The sequence below is a fragment of the Pseudophryne corroboree genome, chromosome 1 (assembly GCF_028390025.1).
Source record: "Pseudophryne corroboree isolate aPseCor3 chromosome 1, aPseCor3.hap2, whole genome shotgun sequence".
Taxonomy (NCBI): Eukaryota; Metazoa; Chordata; class Amphibia; order Anura; family Myobatrachidae; genus Pseudophryne; species Pseudophryne corroboree.
This window is the reverse complement of record NC_086444.1, coordinates 663,089,962-663,109,866: the sequence shown is the minus strand read 5'-3', so window position 1 is coordinate 663,109,866 and position 19,905 is coordinate 663,089,962. Positions and strand designations below refer to the sequence as shown.

The 19,905-nt window shown below is 40.8% G+C and overlaps 1 protein-coding gene across 7 annotated transcripts in view; it reads left to right on the top strand.

Annotated features, from left to right (window-relative positions):
• Positions 1 to 19,905, top strand: part of SHOC1 (shortage in chiasmata 1) — a 642,525-nt gene that overhangs the window by 120,361 nt on the left and 502,259 nt on the right. For all 7 annotated transcript variants that reach the window (XM_063914688.1, XM_063914690.1, XM_063914693.1 and 4 more), the window contains exon 7: positions 7,139 to 7,220. In XM_063914688.1, coding sequence (XP_063770758.1) covers positions 7,139 to 7,220 — 82 coding nt within the window. The remainder of the gene's footprint in view (positions 1 to 7,138; positions 7,221 to 19,905) is intronic.

Genomic DNA, 19,905 nt, shown 5'->3' with positions numbered 1-19,905 from the left:
TTACGGGAGTGGACAACTGGGAAGCGGACTTCCTGAGTCATCAGGATCTCCACCCAGGAGAGTGGGGTCTCCACCAACAGGTGTTTCAGCAGATCATCGACTGGTGGGGCTGCCCACAAATAGACATGATAGCTTCTTGACTCAACAAGAAGCTTCGCTGGTATTGCTCACGAACCAGGGACCCTCAGGCGAGGGCAATAGAAGCACTAACGTCGCCTTTGCCTTACCGGCTGATCTACCTGTTTCCCGCGATTCCATTGCTCCCAAGAGTGCTAAAGCGAATCAGGAATCAAAGAGTCCAGGCAATTCTGATTGGCCTGGGTTGGCCTCGGAGGGCGTGGTACGCGGATCATCTGGACATGTCCGTCGAAGACCCTTGGCCTCTGCCAATGAGAAGAGATCTTTTTCAACAAGTACTGTTCGTCTACCCGGACTTACGGTAACTTCGTTTGATGGCATGGAAGTTGAGCGGAACATCCTAGCTCACAAAGGCCTTTCCAAAAATGTTATTGCTACCATGGTTCAGGCCAGGAAGCCTGTGACGTCAAAACACTATCATCATATCTGGAGACAATATGTCTCTTGGTGCGAGGAATACACGTATCCACCTGCAGAGTTCCACTTGGGACGTTTCTTACGTTTTCTGCAGCGTGGTGCGGATAAGGGCTTACGTTCTATAAAAGTCCAGATTTCAGCTCTATTTTCTTCCAGAAGAAATTGTCAGTGTTGCCTGAAGTTCAGACCTTCTTGCAAGGGGTATTTCACATACAACCTCCTTTTGTGCCGCTCACGGCACCCTGGGATTTGAATGTAGTGTTGGATTTTCTACAGTCCTCTTGGTTTGATCCTCTGCTAACGGTAGAAGACAAGTATCTCAGGCGGAAGACGGTGATCTTACTGGCCCTTGCATCTGCTAGACGTGTTTCAGAATTGGGGGCCCTATCGTGTAAAAGTCCCTACTTGGTCTTTTACAAGGACAGAGCGGAGCTCAGGACTAAGCAGCAGTTCCTGCCGAAGGTTGTCTCTGCATTCCACTTGAATCAACCAATTGTTGTCCTGCCAAGTTCTGGCACTTTTGCTCCTCCGGAGTCGTTGGATGCTGTGCGAGCCTTGAAGATTTATATCAAAAGGACGTCTCCGAAAAGAAAGACGGATTCCTTGTTTGTGCTCTATGATGCGCAGAAAAAGGGTTGCCCTGCTTCTAAGCAGTCCATTGTTCGTTGGCTTAGGTTGACTATACAACCAGTGGCGGTTCTTGCCACGGGCAAGCAGGACTTTTGCCCGGGGCGCCGCCTTCCGGAGGGCGCTGGCGCCATCCGGAGGGCGCCGCACCGTGGCAAGATCCGCCACTGCTGCCCGCTGTGTCCCCCGTCCGCCTCCGCTGCCCGCTGCCGTCCCCGTCCTCGGCGCCTCCTGTGAAGGGAACTAGACGCTATGCGTCTAGTTTCCCTTCGTGGAGAGTAACTGCTGAGCGGTGCGCGATGACGTCATCGCGCACCGCACAGCAAAGGTCCTCTCCACGAAGGGAACTAGACGCATAGCGTCTAGTTTCTCTTCGTGGAGAGGACCTTTTGCTGTGCGGTGCGCGATGACATCATCGCGCACCGCTCAGCATTCAAGCGGCGCTTTCAATGTACAGGGGGCGTGACTCACCACGCCCCTGTATTAGGCCACGCCCCTTTCCTGCCCGGGGCGCTCTGCGCCCTTGAACCGGCCCTGTATACAACAAGCCTATGTGTCGGCATCCTTACCTGTTCCACGGTCTCTGAAGGCCCACTCTACAAGATCAGTGGAGTCTCGGCCTTGCAACTATACCGAGCTGCTCCCTGGTCAAGGAAGAACACATTTGTGAAGTTCTACGGGTTTGATACCCTGGCCAAAGAGGATACCCATTTTGAGCAGTCGATGCTGCAGACGTCTCTGCACTTTCTCGCCCATTCTGGAAGTTTTGGGATATCCCCATCGTATTAAGTGAACCCCAGTATTCCTTATGGATGTTAGAGAAAAAAGGATTTTAATACCTACCGGTAAATCCTTTTCTCGTAGTCCATAAGGGATACTGGGCGCCCGCCTCATTGCATTGATGTGTCTGCAGGTTTTTCTATTCTAAAAGTTTACCTGTTCAGCTGTTGCTGTTTGTTACCAGCCGTTGCTGGTCGTTTTATGTTATTGGTGTGCTGGTGTATGAATCTCACCACTCATTGTTGTTATGTTCCTTCCCTCAAGTATGTCCATTCTCCTTCGGGCACAGTTTTACCTGTACTGGCTGTAGGACAGGGCATAGAGGGGAGGAGCCAGCACACCCAGTTGAAGAAATTTAAAGTGCACCGGCTCCTTTGGACCCCATCTATACCCATCGTATTAAGTGAACCCCAGTATCCCTTATGGACTGCGAGAAAAGGATTTACTGGTAGGTATTAAAATCCTATTTTTGGGCAGCAGTGAGATTGATGATATACTTCTGTTTAGTAGTATTTAGATGGAAGCTTGCATACTGATTTTTTTTTTTTATTATGCCAAATTTAAATTGTTTGTTTTTTATTTTAGAAAATTTACATTGTAAGGTTAATGAACATGTGACTCAGTTCATATATTTTCTGATTTATCTGGTTTATTTTGAGTTAAAGATAAAAAGAAAAAAAAGAGGCAAGAAATTCCATCTGTCAGAAAACATAAAATACTGTATAACATCTAATATATATTGAAGATAATATATATTGAAGATAGAGGTCTGGTGCGCATTTATAAAATACTTTTTCCAATGGAATGTAAGGTTATAGATAATGTAGGACAGCTGAAAATGAAATGTTAATCTTGTGTCTGTTGAGTTTCAGGACATTGTTTTAAAATTTTGCCAAAGGAAATATTTTGAAACCATGGTTATTCTGCCAAGGAAATTAATATAAATATATAAGTGATCAAAAACAATAAAACACATAAAATATATGACAACCCTCATTACATAGTTGCCTACCCTCCCTCATGCTGCAGGAGACTCCCTGAAATAGTAGCAATCTCCCTCACTCCCTGAATAGTCGATCAATCTCCCTGATTGCACCTTACCCCCATTATTCAGCTGTTACATTCTGGGGGAAAAAGTGCCATAGCCCTGCATTGGTTATAAAGCACAATGGGGCAGATGTATTAACCTGGAGAAGGCATAAGGAAGTCATAAACCAGTGATAAGTGCAAGGTGATAAACGCACCAGCCAGTCAGCTCCAATATGCAACCTTCTCCAGGTTAATGCATCTGCCCCAATGATCCCTATGGGTCCTCAAGGTTTCTATTCCACTCATTTTTTTATATTGGTTTAAGTAGGATTGTATTTTATTCCATCATCCTGAGGCACCCACTACTCCGGACTGTTTGTATTCCCGGGAGCAGGAAGGTGAAAAAGAGTGGGTGCATATTTCTCCTTTCCTGACTTAACCTTAAGGTATAGTGCGGAACAAACCATATTAGCCTTGGGGGGCGCTAAAGAATCTTTTTTTATTGGATGTATATCTCTTTTTTATGTACTATTTTTATGTACAAATAAACGTTTTATGAAGTATTCCTGGTTTCCTGGTTTGGATGAAAGATATGGAAGGGGACCTATGATGTCAACCATATGGTGATGATCTTGTGGACCAAAAGAAACTTTTCTATGCATATAGGGAAATGCACCCTAGGTGAGTTCTAATTTTAAGAGATTACCACTGGGCCATATAAGAAGTGTGAGCAGCATGGTAAAAAAACCTTTATGTGAATGCATCTCACTTTACAGGGGTGAGTCCAAAGGTTCCTTTGAGAGCGGGCATACAATCTGATAGTTGCTTTGGGATAATTATCTCCTTGCTGTTATTTGTTTTGAAGCCAGCAGGATATCGACAATAGGATTCTCCTGTGAAGTTCTAGCAGCGCTTGAGGACCACTTACCTTTGTGTTTTTTTATATATGCTGAACAAGACTTGGTGCTTTTGCAAGTGGCGATTGAGCGCAAGTTACTCCATCAATTTTTGTTATTATATTCACTGCCAAAGAAAATCTGCCATTCCTCAGAAAGGAAATTTTATATTCCTGAAAGACATCATGTTCTTTGAGGTTGACATCCAAAACTACACACTTATCTACTTGAATTTCTATAACTCGATGCACAGTTACCGTACCGGTAAAAAGTACCATCACCCCATTGTATGGTTTGGCTGCAAGAGATCAATAGAAAGGGCCACACCTCCAATCATGTTATGGAGGGTTGCAAGCCTACCTACCCTAGTCTCCTTCAAAAACAAAAAAATCAACAGCCACCATTCTGAAAGATATCAAAAGCCATACAACAAGCTTTTTTCGGAGAGAAGAGAAGCCAAATTAATGTTTTAGGGAAATAGAAGCAGGACCTCACTCACTACTTTGTCCGGCCAGAGACTTCATCTTAACCATAATGTTTAACACTAACACCTGGAGGAATATATCATTGTCCTCCAGGATCACTACCTCCACAAAAGAAGCATCACCAATAATTATGTCTGTTTCTACAATAGGATCGAAGTCCAACCTTGCCTCCTAACTTGTCCGGTGGGAGCACGTGTAAAAGAGATTTGGAAGACATGGGGACAGGAGGAATACATATGGGTGACTCACTGTGCTCTCCACGCTTCGGACCCAGTGGCAAGCTTTGCTCATCACAGGTTGTATTCCCACTCAGGTGGTGGCGTGGACCCACCACCCAAGTGGGAATAACTGACAGCGGTCGAGATTCCGACCACCGCCATTTCACCGCCTGTCGGGATTCCGGCGTTGAGACCCTGAACACTAGGATCCCAACAGGCGGTATATTAACCGCATCCTGGACAGGAAGATCAGGAGGGAAACCATAAAAAAAAGAAAAACAGATATGGGGATAAGAGTCAGGTGGAAGAAGAGAAGGATTAAAAGAATTAAAATAAATATATATGCGCGCGCGCACACACACACACACACACACACACACACACACACACACACACACACACACACACATTATAAACTAATGTATGCCCATTGCTTCTCTCGCATGGATGTCTGCTAATGCTCAGCCAAACTAATTTTACATAGACAGTAGTGCCATCTAATATTCTGGTGTATATTTTATATTGTACACATTGATCACAAAATGTTTTTGTAAACAATATTTGCATTTTTTGCTTCAGGGAGTAACACAAAATGATGGCTGGGGCTACTAACTCGTGAGCAAGCCATGTAAAGCTAATCATGGGAGAAGCAGCTGGTCCTGAGACCTACACTTGTAGTCCTGGCCGTTTTTTGGGGTGTGCAATATATGTATAGATATCTATGTATACAGTACTGTGCAAAAGTTTTAGGCAGGTGTGGAAAAAACACTGCAAATTAAGAATTCTTTCAAAACTAGAAGTGTTAATAGTTTATTTTATCAATTAACAAAGTGTAAAGTGAATGAACAGAAGAGAAATCTAAATCAAAACAATATTTGGTGTGACCACCCTTTGCCTTCAAAGCAGCATCAATTCATCTTGGTACACTTGCACATTGTTTTTAAGCTGAAGATAGTTCTTAATGACATTTGCTGTATTTTTTGGGGTCAGTGTTTTGCTGCAGAATAAACTTGGAGCCAATCAGACGTCTTCCTGATGGTATTGCGTGATGAATAAGTACCTGCTTTATTGCGTCTTTCCCCGATATCACATCAAGATCATTCATACCTCAATTTCTTTCTAGGTCAGAAAGCTTTACAATAGTGAAAACATAATCCAAATCCATCCAGTAGTATTTGCGGGATGCTGGAACAAACACAAAAATTCAGAAAAAAAATGTTTCATGTCAATATTTCATAAACAGTCCCTAGAAGTATATTTCTAAAAAAATGCTATGTTCATATACAAATGTTACAGTTTTATTATATGTATAGATTTATAAATAAATATAGAAACGCATTAACACATTAAGAGCAATGATGTACCAGTTATGATCGTTACCAACATTTTCACATGGTTTATTTAAGTACAAAATGTACAGCTCATACCTAATTTTAAGATTGATATAAAATAAAACACATCTGATCCACCTCTCTGAGCACAAGGGGGCAGATGTATTAACCTGGAGAAGGCATAAGGAAGTGATACACCAGTGATATGTGCAAGGTGATAAACACACCAGCCAATCAACTCCAATATGTAAATTAACAGTTAGAATCTGATTGGCTGGTGCGTTTATCACCTTGCACATATCACTGGTTTATCACTTCTTTATGCCTTCTCCAGGTTAATAAATCTGCCCCAAGGTGCCAAAACCGCAAGATACATATAACTTTAAATAAGGATGTAAGTTATGCACAGCTCAAAATCCGGCCCTAAATGTTTAAGATTAATGTCATGTGTATGGCTTCATTAATGTGCTCTCACCTGAAGTGCCCCATGTAAAGTAAGTGTGTGTTGTTTTTACTGTATATGTACTTTGTTACAGTTTAGATCTTCCAAACAGGTTTATCCAGTCTTGGTCTATAAGCAGAATCCTCAATTTTCATAAGAATAGCTGAGCTTAGTTGCCAAAGTAAATACAAATCATCTTAGATGTCACCGTGTGTTTTGTTGCCTTGAGTGAAAAGTAATACAGGTTGAGTATCCCTTATCCAAAATGCTTGGGACCAGAGGTATTTTGGATATGGGATTTTTCCGTATTTTGGAATAATTGCATACCATAATGAGTTATCATGGTGATGGGACCTAAATCTAAGCACAGAATGCATTTATGTTACATATACACCTTATACACACAGCCGGAAGGTAATTTTAGCCAATATTTTTTATAACTTTGTGCATTAAACAAAGTGTGTGTACATTCACACAATTCATTTATGTTTCATATACACCTTATGCACACAGCCTGAAGGTCATTTAATACAATATTTTTAATAACTTTGTGTATTAAACAAAGTTTGTGCACATTGAGCTATCAAAAAACAAAGGTTTCACTATCTCACTCTCACTCAAAAAAGTCCGTATTTCGGAATATTCCGTATTTCGGAATATTTGGATATGGGATACTCAACCTGTACAGCAAATGCCCTGCTACCCATTTTAAAAGAAAATTAAATACAACAGACACATTATACTGTATGTCATGCCATTTCACATCATTTTGTAGACTGGACACATCAACAAATGAACATTTGGAGCCAAATATCTTGTTGGAGGAATTCCATCTGCTGTCTCCAAGTGCAGAAGAGGTACACTACACATTGCATGAAAATATTATAAGATTTGTCTGTAGAGATGTACTGTATGTGACAAGATGAGCTGCTTCAGGTTAGATCAACATCTAACCTGAATTATTACTGCAGTGCTATGTGCATGACTATATAACTTAGTAGTAAAAATGCATTTGTACACTTATATTTATTAGGCTGTATTTTACATGTGAATCTTTAAAATTAGCATTTAGAGATACGTACAGCGCAAAATTGCAAGTTTCATTATTAACTTGGAAATGTGAATCAGACCTACTAGACCTTCAAGTCCAAATCCAAAACCTCTTTAAGGGACATGTATGTCTTGCATTTCCTTGCCACTATAGTACTGTACTTACACATAAATGTTAACCATTTGCCTCTCTGAGCGCAAGTGGATACAAGTATAGGAAATACTCAACTCAAAAAATGATAATTTTATGCAAGTCTTTTATGTGGCACAAATGGACTTAAGTCCAACTGTAAGTGAGGTCCTAAATGTCCTATTTTTTGTGGATTACTGTAACACAACCAAACTCTTCCAGTAAATACAAACTGCACACAAATCTATTTTTAGCAAAACCAAGTGACTGAAATGGCAACCTATCCAAAAGCGTACCCTTTCCTAAAATATCAGGCCAAATCTGTTTCACAAACTGTTTAATCGTTTTCTACCTGCTCAACCTATTTGGTCTCCACCCTCAAAATTCACAATGCTGCTTAGACTAGAGTAAAGGTGGGTGAACCGAAGGATCTTGTGTAAATTATATGCAGAGAGAGAGTACCCATAAGCAGTGCAGACGTTAAGGAAGAAATAAAAATGTTGTAAATGTTTTGGTGATATCCCATTGTTACAAAAAAAAAAAAAAAAAAGCTCTGGATACACTTACAAGATTTTAGATTCTCTAGAACAATGTGGGCCTTATTCAAAGGCAGACGTTAACTGAACGCAATACTGATGTTGGCTCAGATGAGTGATTATTTGTTACTGCGCTTGCGCAAGTTTTTCAAAAAAACCCTATGGTGCATGCATCACCCTGACTGCACGCTCAAAGACAGTGTTGTGTATGGAGGCCTTGGCATCAGAAATGGAGAAGTCAAGTGATGGACATTCCTTAGCGGTGGCCTGAAGCAATCGCAATAAAAAGGCCAGGGCATCAGATGGGAGCGTTCAGTTGAGTCAGTGGAAGCGACTGCGTTCTTAGACACTTAGCCACTTCCACAGAGGTCATACTCAGATGGAGACACTGCCTCTGTCATAGGAAGGTGAAAGTGTCAATGGTGGACAATGTAGGATTGGCAGTGGTGCTACTGCGTACCGAGGCAGAGAAAATGGGTGTGTAAGGGCTTGCACTGTCTAGACTCTAAGGGATACTCATAGGCTGCCCAGCATACTTTGCTTAAGCTGCTTTTTCAGCACTGGTAACTGTTGCGACATAGGGTATCAAGTGGACAATACTATTGTGCCACATTGATACTTCAGACCTCTACAATGATTTCACTGCCTTTACTACTTTTTATGTTGACTGTCACTTATTATGGTCAGTTACTGATAATTAGGATTTTTATATATTTTAATGGGGGAATTGAATTACAGATGTGTCCTCATACATCTTGCCTTAATACACCACGCAGCGGGAGATAGCTGGTCTGAGTGAGCTGACAGGTCCCGTGCAACTCCGTTACCTTTGTACGTCTTTTTTTTTTTTTTTGGCAAAAAGGCATCTTATTCGCATCACTATGCGAATAAGATACACAAGCAGACTGCTGATTAAAATATTATGCGACATGCCTATATTCTGTGTGCTCTATCTGCATACAAAATGCTGCTTTAACAGTGTGTTCTAGGAAATCACTGTAACGTAGCATTTCAGATACAGATACAGAACACAGAAAATAGGTATGCAGCATATAATTTTAATCAGCAAAAGTTGCTTGTGCGCCCTGTACGCAGTGTTTTGCAAATAAGACAAATTTTAATGGAAAAAGTTGCACGAAAAGATGCTCTGTGCTACCAAGTTACGCCATGGCATGGCATGGCATGACTAGAAGAGCTGTTTAACATGCAGGGAGGCTAGATGTAAGTGGTCACATCTGTAGCCCCAAAATATAATGAGTGCGAAAAATGGGGGTAGCATCTAGCTTTTTTGCACTTATTAGCTTTGGCAATTCAATCATAGCACTTTTTTGTGCCCGTAAAATTTTCTGTTTTCGTGCATTAACACATAGAATCCGTGATACTGCCATGCAGCAAGCCATGATGCAGCATGCTACATCGCAGTAAAGATAAGCATGGCTACATCTGTACTATCGTTCACCATTACTCAGCTGCCACCAGGACTTAAACTCTAATGCTGGGTATACACGTACAGATAAAATGCCTGTCAGACCGACAGGCATTTTATCTGGCAGCCTCGGACAGTGCAGATATCGTGGCCATACACTGTGAGATCTCTCACAGTGTATTGGCCACAATATCAGCGCTCCGCTGTAGAGCATACACTGCCTGATTTAGCCGACTTTCAGGGTAGAATTCATGACAATCTAGCATGCCCAACTGATCAATATATTCAGATCGGTCACCAACATACACGCTACAGTTATCTGGGTGGTCGGCCAATCAGGGCCGGATTAAGTTTTGGGGGGCACTTAAGACAGAGGGGGTCCAGGTGAAGGGGGGTGTATATTAGATTGTGCATACCTGCAAAAATGTTTCTGCCTGAACTTCCCTCTTAATATATGATTGGCGTCACCTGTGTTGACCTTTTTAATTAATAAGAAAGGTATTTCAACACAGGTGATTGCAATCATAAATTAAGAGGAAAGTCCAGGTAGAGAGCATTTTGTCCCTCCTGGTATGGGTCATGTTGGGATGTGTGGATTGTGTATATTAAATTTAAACCAATGGTGTATATTAGATTGAAACTAATAGTTTAATATTTCCTAGGTACTGTTTCTAGCTCTACTTAATTGAGAGACAACTATTTTATAGCTATCTGATATATTTTATTTCTTCTAGTGGAACAAAGACAACAATCTTAAAGTACACATAGAAAAATTAAACCTATAATGTATTTTGTCACATGCAAGAATAGCAGCAGCCTTTGTACTACTACACACTTCAATAGGACTCAGGAGGACTCTCTGTGTGTGTCTCTCTCTAGACCTGAATGCTCTCATTAGATAACAGGTTACACAGGACCCAGACGGGAGGAGGAGAAGCTAGGATCCCTGGGTCACTTACCACTCTCTTCCACCCTTCTATCTTCTGTTTGGGAAGCTCTGTCGGTAGCTCATGAAACCTGATTCACCTGTGTCTCTGCCTGAACTGCATATTGTCCTGCTCACATTCTGGCTGCCTGGTTCTGCTGCTGCACAAGTGAGAGAGCTAGTGACGTCAGTATGCCCTTTGCCGCCCCCTCCGCCTTTCATCTGTCTGTGCCGCCAAAATAATCCTGGTGTGTATGCCCAGCATAAGTAGTGCAGGCTCAAGACACATATTTTTAAAGGGAACAGAACACTTCAAACTTACTTAATGACATAAGAAACTAAAAGCACTAGCTAAATGTACCATAACACTGGATGGAACTAGGAACTAAGGCCCTCATTCCGAGTTGATCGCTCACTAGCTACTTTTAGCAGCCGTGCAAACGCATAGTCGCTGCCCACAGGGGAGTGTGTTTTCGCATTGCAGGAGTGCGAACTCCTGTGCAGCCAAGCGGCAGCAAACACATTTTATGCAGAACAAGACAAGCCTTGTAGTTACTTATTCTGTGCAAGGATTGCTGCGATGAAGGACCCGGTATTGACGTCAGATACCCGCTCAGCAAACGCCCGGCCACGACTGCGTTTTTCCAAACACTCCCAGAAAATGGTCAGGTGCCACCCAGAAACTCCCACTTTCTGTCAATCTCCTTGCGTCCGCCAGTGCGAATGAAAGCGTCGCTAGAACCTGTGTAAAACCACAAAGCTCTTTGTACTTGTACGACGCAGGTGCGCATTGCAGTGCATACGCATGCGCAGATTAGCCCCATTCTGCCATAATCGCAGTGCAGCGAAAATCCGTAGCGAGCTATCAACTCGGAATGACCCCCTAAATGCATTAGCTGAATATTCCAACAAAATAGGAATACTGAAACTATACAAGTTTTCTGCCAAGTACAGATCATTTTACTGAAGAGAAATTCTGACAGGTAACAAGTTTTCTTCATAACACAGAATTACAGTAAATGCAAACTTCAAAAAGGTACAGGTAGTTTGCACAGTGGGGTAATGCTAATAAATGACAGTTTTTCGGCATAGCACAGATAACTGCAGTGTATAGAAATGTTAGCCGGATATCCAAAATAGCACAGATGATTTACACAGTAAAGAGAGGCTAGGCAGATCTTCCAAATAGTACAGATAAGACATAGTGGCAGGTCTCCAGGCTCCTATATAGTACAGGTAATTAAACTGTAAAACTGCTGGCCAGGTCTTCTGAATAGCCCAGATTAATAACACTGTGGGGAAATGCTAGCATATTGTCCATACAGCACAGATAAATAAACTCCACTGAGCAGGACAGGTATCCAAGTAAATGCCTGGACTGACAAAATCAGACTGATTACAACCCACTAAAGGAGTGTGAGGAAAATCCCTAAAAAGACTGAACAGCCAATGAACACAGGTCCAGAAGCCAGCAAGGCTCTGAACTCAACTGTAGCAATCAAGCATGATGACTCCTCATTTGCACACCTGACTGGTTGCCAGAAGATTGATTGAAGCCACTAGAGCCAACCTCAGCGGAACCTCTGAACTGTGTTTCTCCCGAATTCTAATGTAAACATGTTTATGGTCTGAGCTATCTGCATAGAAATTATATGGTATTCTGGTCTTAAGGTGTGTACACACGGTGAGATTCGGGCTAACCCAGATTCACACTATGCGATAGGGACTAGGTCGGTATCGCAAGCCTAGATGACTGTGCTTGCGATACTATGTACGATTTTCGCTAAGTGTCAATTTTGACTAAACATTTATACTAGATAGTCAAATTGACTTGCCTACACAGTCTAGGCTTGCGATACCGACCTCCCGGGACCGCACATCGGTATCGCATCGGAATCGCAAGGTGACTCACCTTGCGATCTCCACTAACTTTTCTTGCGATTTTGACTATATAGTCAAAATCGTAAGTAAAAATCTTATCGTGTGTACACACCTTTACATCTTCAGTATGTATTACAGATAATAAAATTCTAAAAGAGTGCAATGAAACATTAAAAATTTTCACTTTTTTCCATGATAAGAGATGGTAAACTGGGGACTCACTCAACATGTGGTGGTCATCAAATCCAGCGTTTTTGTCTAGGGAGGTCTGAAAGCTTTTTAATGTGATCCACAGAATAAAGTCAATTGGACAAATGGTCAGCCATCATACACTGTAAATCTTAATGTATGGCGAAAGATAATTCTTAAATTAAAAACTAGGTGCTGCAGGAGCCTCCAAGTGAAAAATAGCTGTACCTAATTTGGCTGAAATAAAAAGGAAATTTGATGGATTGCTATGATGTAATATATGGGAACTTTAAAAAAAAAAGTGCAATATCAAGTAACTTGGACTCTGGGGGTAATGCAGAGTTGATCGCAGCAGCAAATTTCTTAACATATAGAAAGAAATGGGAGCGCTGAATGAGTCTAAAGAGTAGATTCATTATCAGAATGAATAAAACAGTGTTTCATTGAACACATGAATAAAAATGAAAATACACATACATAAAGTGACCCATTAATACATGAATAAAAAATAAAAAATCACATGAATATATGATATTAAATATGACTGCAATATAACACCTGAAAAGACATTAATGGAATAAGTTTTAATGTACTTTGCTGAAAAAGTGCAATAGTGCTTGATGATTTTTCAACCGTGCGTCCACGGATAAACATATATTGTAAAAGGGAGACTTATAAGAGGTACCTCTAGTTATAATTCACTATTGCAGATGTAGTCTCACCTCTCCTTCAAGCACATGCAAGCTGCATAGAGTGTTAAGAACGGCTCTGTTGGGCCGGGCAGACAGTGTCCCACAGATGAAATTGCGGACACCGGCACTGTGCTGATGCCTTGATTGTAGGTGGAAATGATGTGGAAACCCAATTTCTCCTAAAGTGTATCACCCGATGGATGAGGGCTCCTTCGTTTTGAGCGCTGTACTGAGCCGGGTGTGCAGCGGCTCGATGCAGTCCAAGTACAGAGTGTCACGCCGCTGGAAGAATGTCCGTGTATTGCGGCTGAGCTCTAATCAATCCACACAGCTAAAAGGTGTCAGGAGAATACCGCAGTCAGACTGGATCCTTCACTGGGGTGCCTTAACGCGTTTCTCGGCCTGTAGCACTGGCCGTTTCATCAGAAGGGAAATGAATAAACAAGTGAAGACTTGTCAGGGTATAAATACCATATTGATTAGAGAATCACCATCTGCTGTTCTAATTAACTAATTCTTAAACACAGGTCTCTGCTGAAACGAATTCAACCAATATAATGTGTCATCACAGTACATATAAAAGAACAATGAATACTAAATATAGTATAAATATATGAAGACTCTGACAATATATACATTCTTATTAATTTAATAAATTATATAAATATAACTTTCTAAAACATATCATTAGTTTATTCTTAGTTCCACAGTGGTAAAAATTTCGAATAGATGTTTTATTTAAAGCATAAGAAAAAGAACATGGCTATGAAAGGATCAGAAATTCATTACAAGATTTTTAGAAGATAATTGACTTTATACATATTAGAGAAATACTAATAATAATAATACAAAAGAAACATGTTTTTATAAAAAATGATTTATTATTAGTATCTAAGAACAAGTTAAAATTATATCTAATGAGCTTATTCAGATCGTCTGTGATCGCTCATATGACTCGTAAGAGAAACTACTACATTGCAGAAGTGAGTTTTACATTATAGAGTATGCTTATATATCCATTAATTAAACAAGAAAAAAAGGGCATAATACAATCTGATAATAATGAGGAAATATTCTTTTGATTATGAAGTTGTAAATATATCCTGAAAAAACTTCTTTACAGAAATACTTCACAGAAAAGAGGGAGAGAGAAGAAATTTGCGTTGTGTGCCAGTGCGTCACCCAAGACCTCCAGATAAAATAAACTGGAGGCAGTCAGGTGAGACAGTGGCACACAGCACAAAAAGGGAATTAATAATAATCTCTAAATTGCAAGATGATAAATGTATCTGATAATTCTGTCTTCAAAAAGACACTTCACAGAAAGAAGGAAAAGAAGACATAAATTTGTGCCGTGTGTCAGTGTGTCACCCAAGGCCTCCAGACAGTTGGGTGAGACAGTGGCACACAGCACAAATCAATGATTTGCGAAAGTGGATAAAACTAGATGTCCTATGACAACCAGACTCCCTAAATGAACCAACAATGTCACAAACCTGCTCTACCCGACAACTAAACATTGTTTAATTCAACTGTGTCATTAAGACCTTCAGGGCACAATGTACTTAATTTAAAAATCCAAAAAGTCTCACGTTTGCACAAGAGGTTATACCGGTCTCCTCCTCTTTTTGTACAATTTATTTTCTCAATTGCCATGACAGTCACATCCTCAATTGATCCCTGTGTGCATTTATATATGTGTTGAGACAAACTATGAGACAGTACACCTTTGATGATGTTTCTTCTATGTTCCAGAAAACGGGTATTGACAGTTCTAATAGTCCTTCCTACATACTGTATCCCGCATTTACATTGGACCACATATATTACATATTGTGATTGACAATGTAGAAAGTCTGATATTTCAAAGGTCTCTTGAGTAGTGTGAGAAACTAATGTACTACTATTCTTAACCAGATGTTTACAGGTCATGCATTTATCTCTCCCACATTTGAAAAAGCCTTTATGCTTGGGAGGCAACCAACTTAACTTATTTTGAGTGGGTTCAACTATGCTTAATGTATGTGGAATGAACCTACTAGGAGCAAGTTTCTGTTTGAGTGTCATTGCTTTTCTAAAGGTAACATTACCATATTGAGGAAGTATTGGATTTAGAAATGTATCATTACGTAAAAGGGACCAATTCTTAGATATTATATTTTTCATTTCCTTCGAAGAGGAATTATATTGTGTAATAAAGGCTGGAGAACGTTCTACTTTGATCTTTGGATGAGGATTATTTTTCTTAAGTAAGAGTGAATTTCTTGTAACAGTAGAGATTTCTTTCAAGGCTTCATCTAAAAGAAAATACGGATAACCTTGTTTGACAAAGGACATATAAAGAACTTTGCTTTGTGACTGAAAGGCAGATTCAGTGGAACAGTTCCTCTTAAGCCGGGGGAACTGTCCTTTAGGAATATTATCCTTCCACGGTCGAAAGTGACTACTGTCATAATGTAAGTAATTGTGACAATCTACAGATTTAGTGTATGTGGTGGAATTTATTACACTATCATTAATAGTAAGTAAAATATCTAAAAAGTTAATCTGACTTGTGATAAAAGAATATGTGAATTTTAAACCAAAGTTGTTAGAGTTTAATGTTCTAACAAATTCCGGTATCAAGTGACTATCCCCATCCCAAATTATAAAAATATTGTCAATGTAACGGCCATAGAGGACCAGGTTCCCCCCAAATGCGCCACCCCAAATGTGTCTCTCTTCAAAGAGGCCCATATAGAGGTCCGCATAACTGGGGGCAAACCTGGTCCCCGTGGCCGTCCCACACACCTGTAGAAAAAATTGTGAATTAAAAGTAAAATAATTGTGCTCAAGAATGAATCTGATTGAGAAAAGTAAAAAATCCCTCAAATTTGAATCAATATCGTGATCTCCATAAAGGTAATGGTGAATGGCCATTAGGCCAAATTCGTGTGGAGTATTACTGTAAAGCGACTCAACGTCGCAAGTAAGAAAAACATAAGAATCTTTCCAAACCATAGATTCTACAAGCCTGAGGAAATGTGCAGAGTCCTGTAAATATGAAGGAAGAGCTGTCACATATTTCTGTAGATGGGCATCAACATATGCAGAAAGATTGGTAGTTAATGAACCTATGCCCGATATAATGGGCCTACCCGGAGGGGACTTCAAACACTTGTGCACTTTCGGCAGATGATAATATATCGGAATAATAGGGTAATCAATTTTCAAAAATGTATACACATCATCTGATATTGTGCCTTGATTCAAGGCCGAATCTAATAATAAAGTTAATTTATCTTTAAAGGAAAGAGTAGGATTAGACAATAATTTTTTATAGAATAAAGAGTTATTTAATTGGTGAGAGGCTTTGGCTAAATAATCCACAGTATTTTGTAGAACCAAGCCTCCGCCCTTATCAGCCTGTTTTCTGGTAATGTTCTTATCTTTAATAAGTTCTTTTAGGGCTTTTCTTTCAGCTCTGGTAAGATTATCTTTATTTTATTTATTTATTTATTAACAGTTTCTTATATAGCGCAGCATATTCCGTTGCGCTTTACAATTAGAATAACAGTAATAGAACAAAACTGGGTAAAAACAGACAGACATAGAGGTAGGAAGGCCCTGCTCGCAAGCTTACAATCTATAGGGAAATAGGCATAGATACACAAGGATAGATGCTACCTATTGCATAATGGTCCACCAGATTGCTAGGTTCTTAATGGGTTGTATGATGATACCCCACAAAGTTATCCAAGTGTCAGGAGGGTGTGAGACTAAAGAAAGACATGATAAGTGATGTTATGAATACTCTACAGAGGATGTAATTAGATAGGGAAGCACTGAAGATTATGTGGGTGGGTCTGGAATTTGATAGGCTTGTCTGAAGAGGTGAGTTTTCAGGGAACATTTAAAGGTTTGGAGACTAGAGGAGAGTCTTACTGTGCGTGGGAGGGCATTCCACAGAGTGGGTGAAGCCCGGATAAAGTCCTGTAATTTTGAGTGTGAACAAGTAATGCGTGTGGATGAGAGACGTAGGTCTTGTGCAGAGCGGAGAGGTCGGGTAGGGAGATATTTTGAGATGAGTGAAGAGATGTATGTTGGTGCAGTTTGGTTAATGGCCTTGTATGTGAGTAAAAGTATTTTATATTTAATACGGTAGAATACCGGTAACCAATGGAGGGACTGACAGAGCGGATCTGCAGACGATGAACGCCTGGCAAGGAAGATTAGCCTCGCAGCTGCATTCAAAATGGATTGTAGTGGTGAGAGCTTATGTTTGGGAAGACCGGTCAGGAGACTATTACAATAATCAATGCGGGAGATAATGAGAGCATGGATTAGAGTTTTTGCTGTGTCTTGTGTAAGATAAGGGCGTATTTTGGATATGTTTCTTAGATGCATGTAACATGATCTTGAGACAGATTGAATGTGGGTAACAAAGGACAGTTCAGAGTCAAGAATGACACCTAGGCAGCGAGCTTGTGGGGTAGGGGTGATTGCCGAGTTCTCAACAGTGATAGATATATCAGGTTGGAAACTACTATTGGCAGGTGGAAATATAATTAATTCTGTTTTGGAAATATTAAGTTTGAGGTGGCGAGATGTCATCCAAGATGAAATGGCAGAAAGGCATTCAGTGACACGGCCCAATACAGATGGTGACAAATCAGTGGAGGATAGGTAGATTTGAGTATCATCTGCATACAGATGGTACTGAAATCCGAAAGAGTTGATTAGTTTGCCAAGAGATGTGGTATAGATAGAGAAAAGCAGAGGACCTAGGACTGAGCCTTGCGGTACTCCAACTGAGAGAGGTAGCGAAGGAGAGGTGGAATCAGAGAAACGAACACTGAAGGAGCGATTAGATAGGTAGGATGAGAACCAAGAAAGGGCTGTGTCCTGAATACCTAGGGATTGTAGTGTTTGTATGAGAAGAGAGTGGTCAACAGTGTCAAAAGCAGCAGAGAGATCAAGGAGAATAAGTAGAGAGAAATGTCCTTTAGATTTAGCAGTGACCAAATCATTCACTACCTTAGTCAGTGCTGTCTCTGTGGAGTGTTGGGCACGAAATCCTGACTGAAGTGGGTCCAGTAGGCTGTGTGAGTTAAGAAAGTGTGTGAGGCGAGTGTAGGCAAGTCTCTCCAGTAGCTTGGAGGGGCATGGGAGCTGAGAGATGGGACGGTAGTTAGAGAGAGTGTTCGGGTCAGAGTTTTGTTTTTTCAGAATGGGAGTAATCACTGCATGCTTGTATAGAGAAGGAAAGATACCAGTAGACAGGGAGAGATTACAGATTTTTGTTAAGGTTGGGATGAGCACAGTAGACAGAGCTTTACTAATTTGTGAGGGTATAGAGTCAAGGGGAGAGGTATTAGAGTAGGCAGATGAAAAGAGTGCAGATACTTCATCTTCATTTGTAGGATCAAAGGAAGAGAAGGTGTTAGAGGGTTCAGGTAGGGAATTGAGCAGGTCACTTGCTGTGGAAGAGCATACCATTTCATTTCGGATCTTGTCAATCTTGTCCTTGAAATAGGAAGCAAGATCTTGCGCACTGACAGTGGCTGGTGGGTTAGGTGAGGGAGGGACAAGAAGTGATTTAAATGTATTAAAAAGTCGCTTGGGGTTAGAGGCTTGAGCAGAGATGAGAGATTGAAAATATGTTTGTTTGGCAGTGTCCAGAGCAGTACGATAAGAGTGGTAGGTGGTCTTATATGTGACAAAGTCACTTGAACTACGAGATTTACGCCACTGGCGTTCAACTTTTCGTGAGAGTTTTTGTAAGTGTCTAGTGTATTTAGAGTGCCACGGTTGACATCTAAGTCTACGTGGAGTGTGATGGGTAGCTGGAGCCACTTCATCAAGTGCTGTTACTAGAGTTTGGTTAAGGTGTGACGCAGCAGTCTCTGGAGAGGTGAATGTAGAAATTGGTGAAAGTAGTGGTTGCAGAGAGGTAGATAGTTGTTGAAAATTAATAGCGTTAATATTTCTGCGGGTAAGAGGTGTCCTTGTAGACTTTAGGGACATGGAGTTTGAAGTAATGGAGGAGAGCATGCATGTGATAAGGTTGTGATCTGAGAGAGGGAAAGGAGTGTTAGTGAGTTCAGAAACAGAGCATAGTCTGGTGAATACAAGATCAAGGCAGTGGCCCTCCTGATGAGTAGGGGAGTCAGTCCATTGGGAGAGGCCAAGAGAGGAGGTTAGAGAGAGTAGTTTAGAGGCATGGGGAGATTGTGGACTGTCAATAGAAAGATTGAAATCACCCATAATGATGGTGGAGATGTCAGAGGATAGAAAGTGAGGGAGCCATGCAGAAAAATCTTCCAGAAACTCTTTGGGTTGCCCAGGTGGGCGATAGATAGCTGCAACACGCAGAGAGAAAGGGGTGAAAATCCTAATAGAGTGTACTTCAAAGGATGTAAATGTGAGTGAGGGAACAGGTGGTAAAACGATGTGCGTGTAAGATTTGGACAGTAATATTCCAACACCCCCTCCTTTGATGTTACCAGGCCTGGGGGTGTGTGTGAAGTGGAGGCCACCATGTGACAGTGCTGCAGGGGAGGCAGTGTCTGATTGTGTGAGCCAGGTTTCTGTTATAGCCAGCATACTGAATTTGTTTGCTATGAAAAGGTCATGAATAGCTGTTAATTTGTTGCAAACAGAGCGTGCATTCCATAAAGCACATTTTAGTGACTTGGATGTAGATGGGAGACAAGTGATGTTGATAAGGTTTG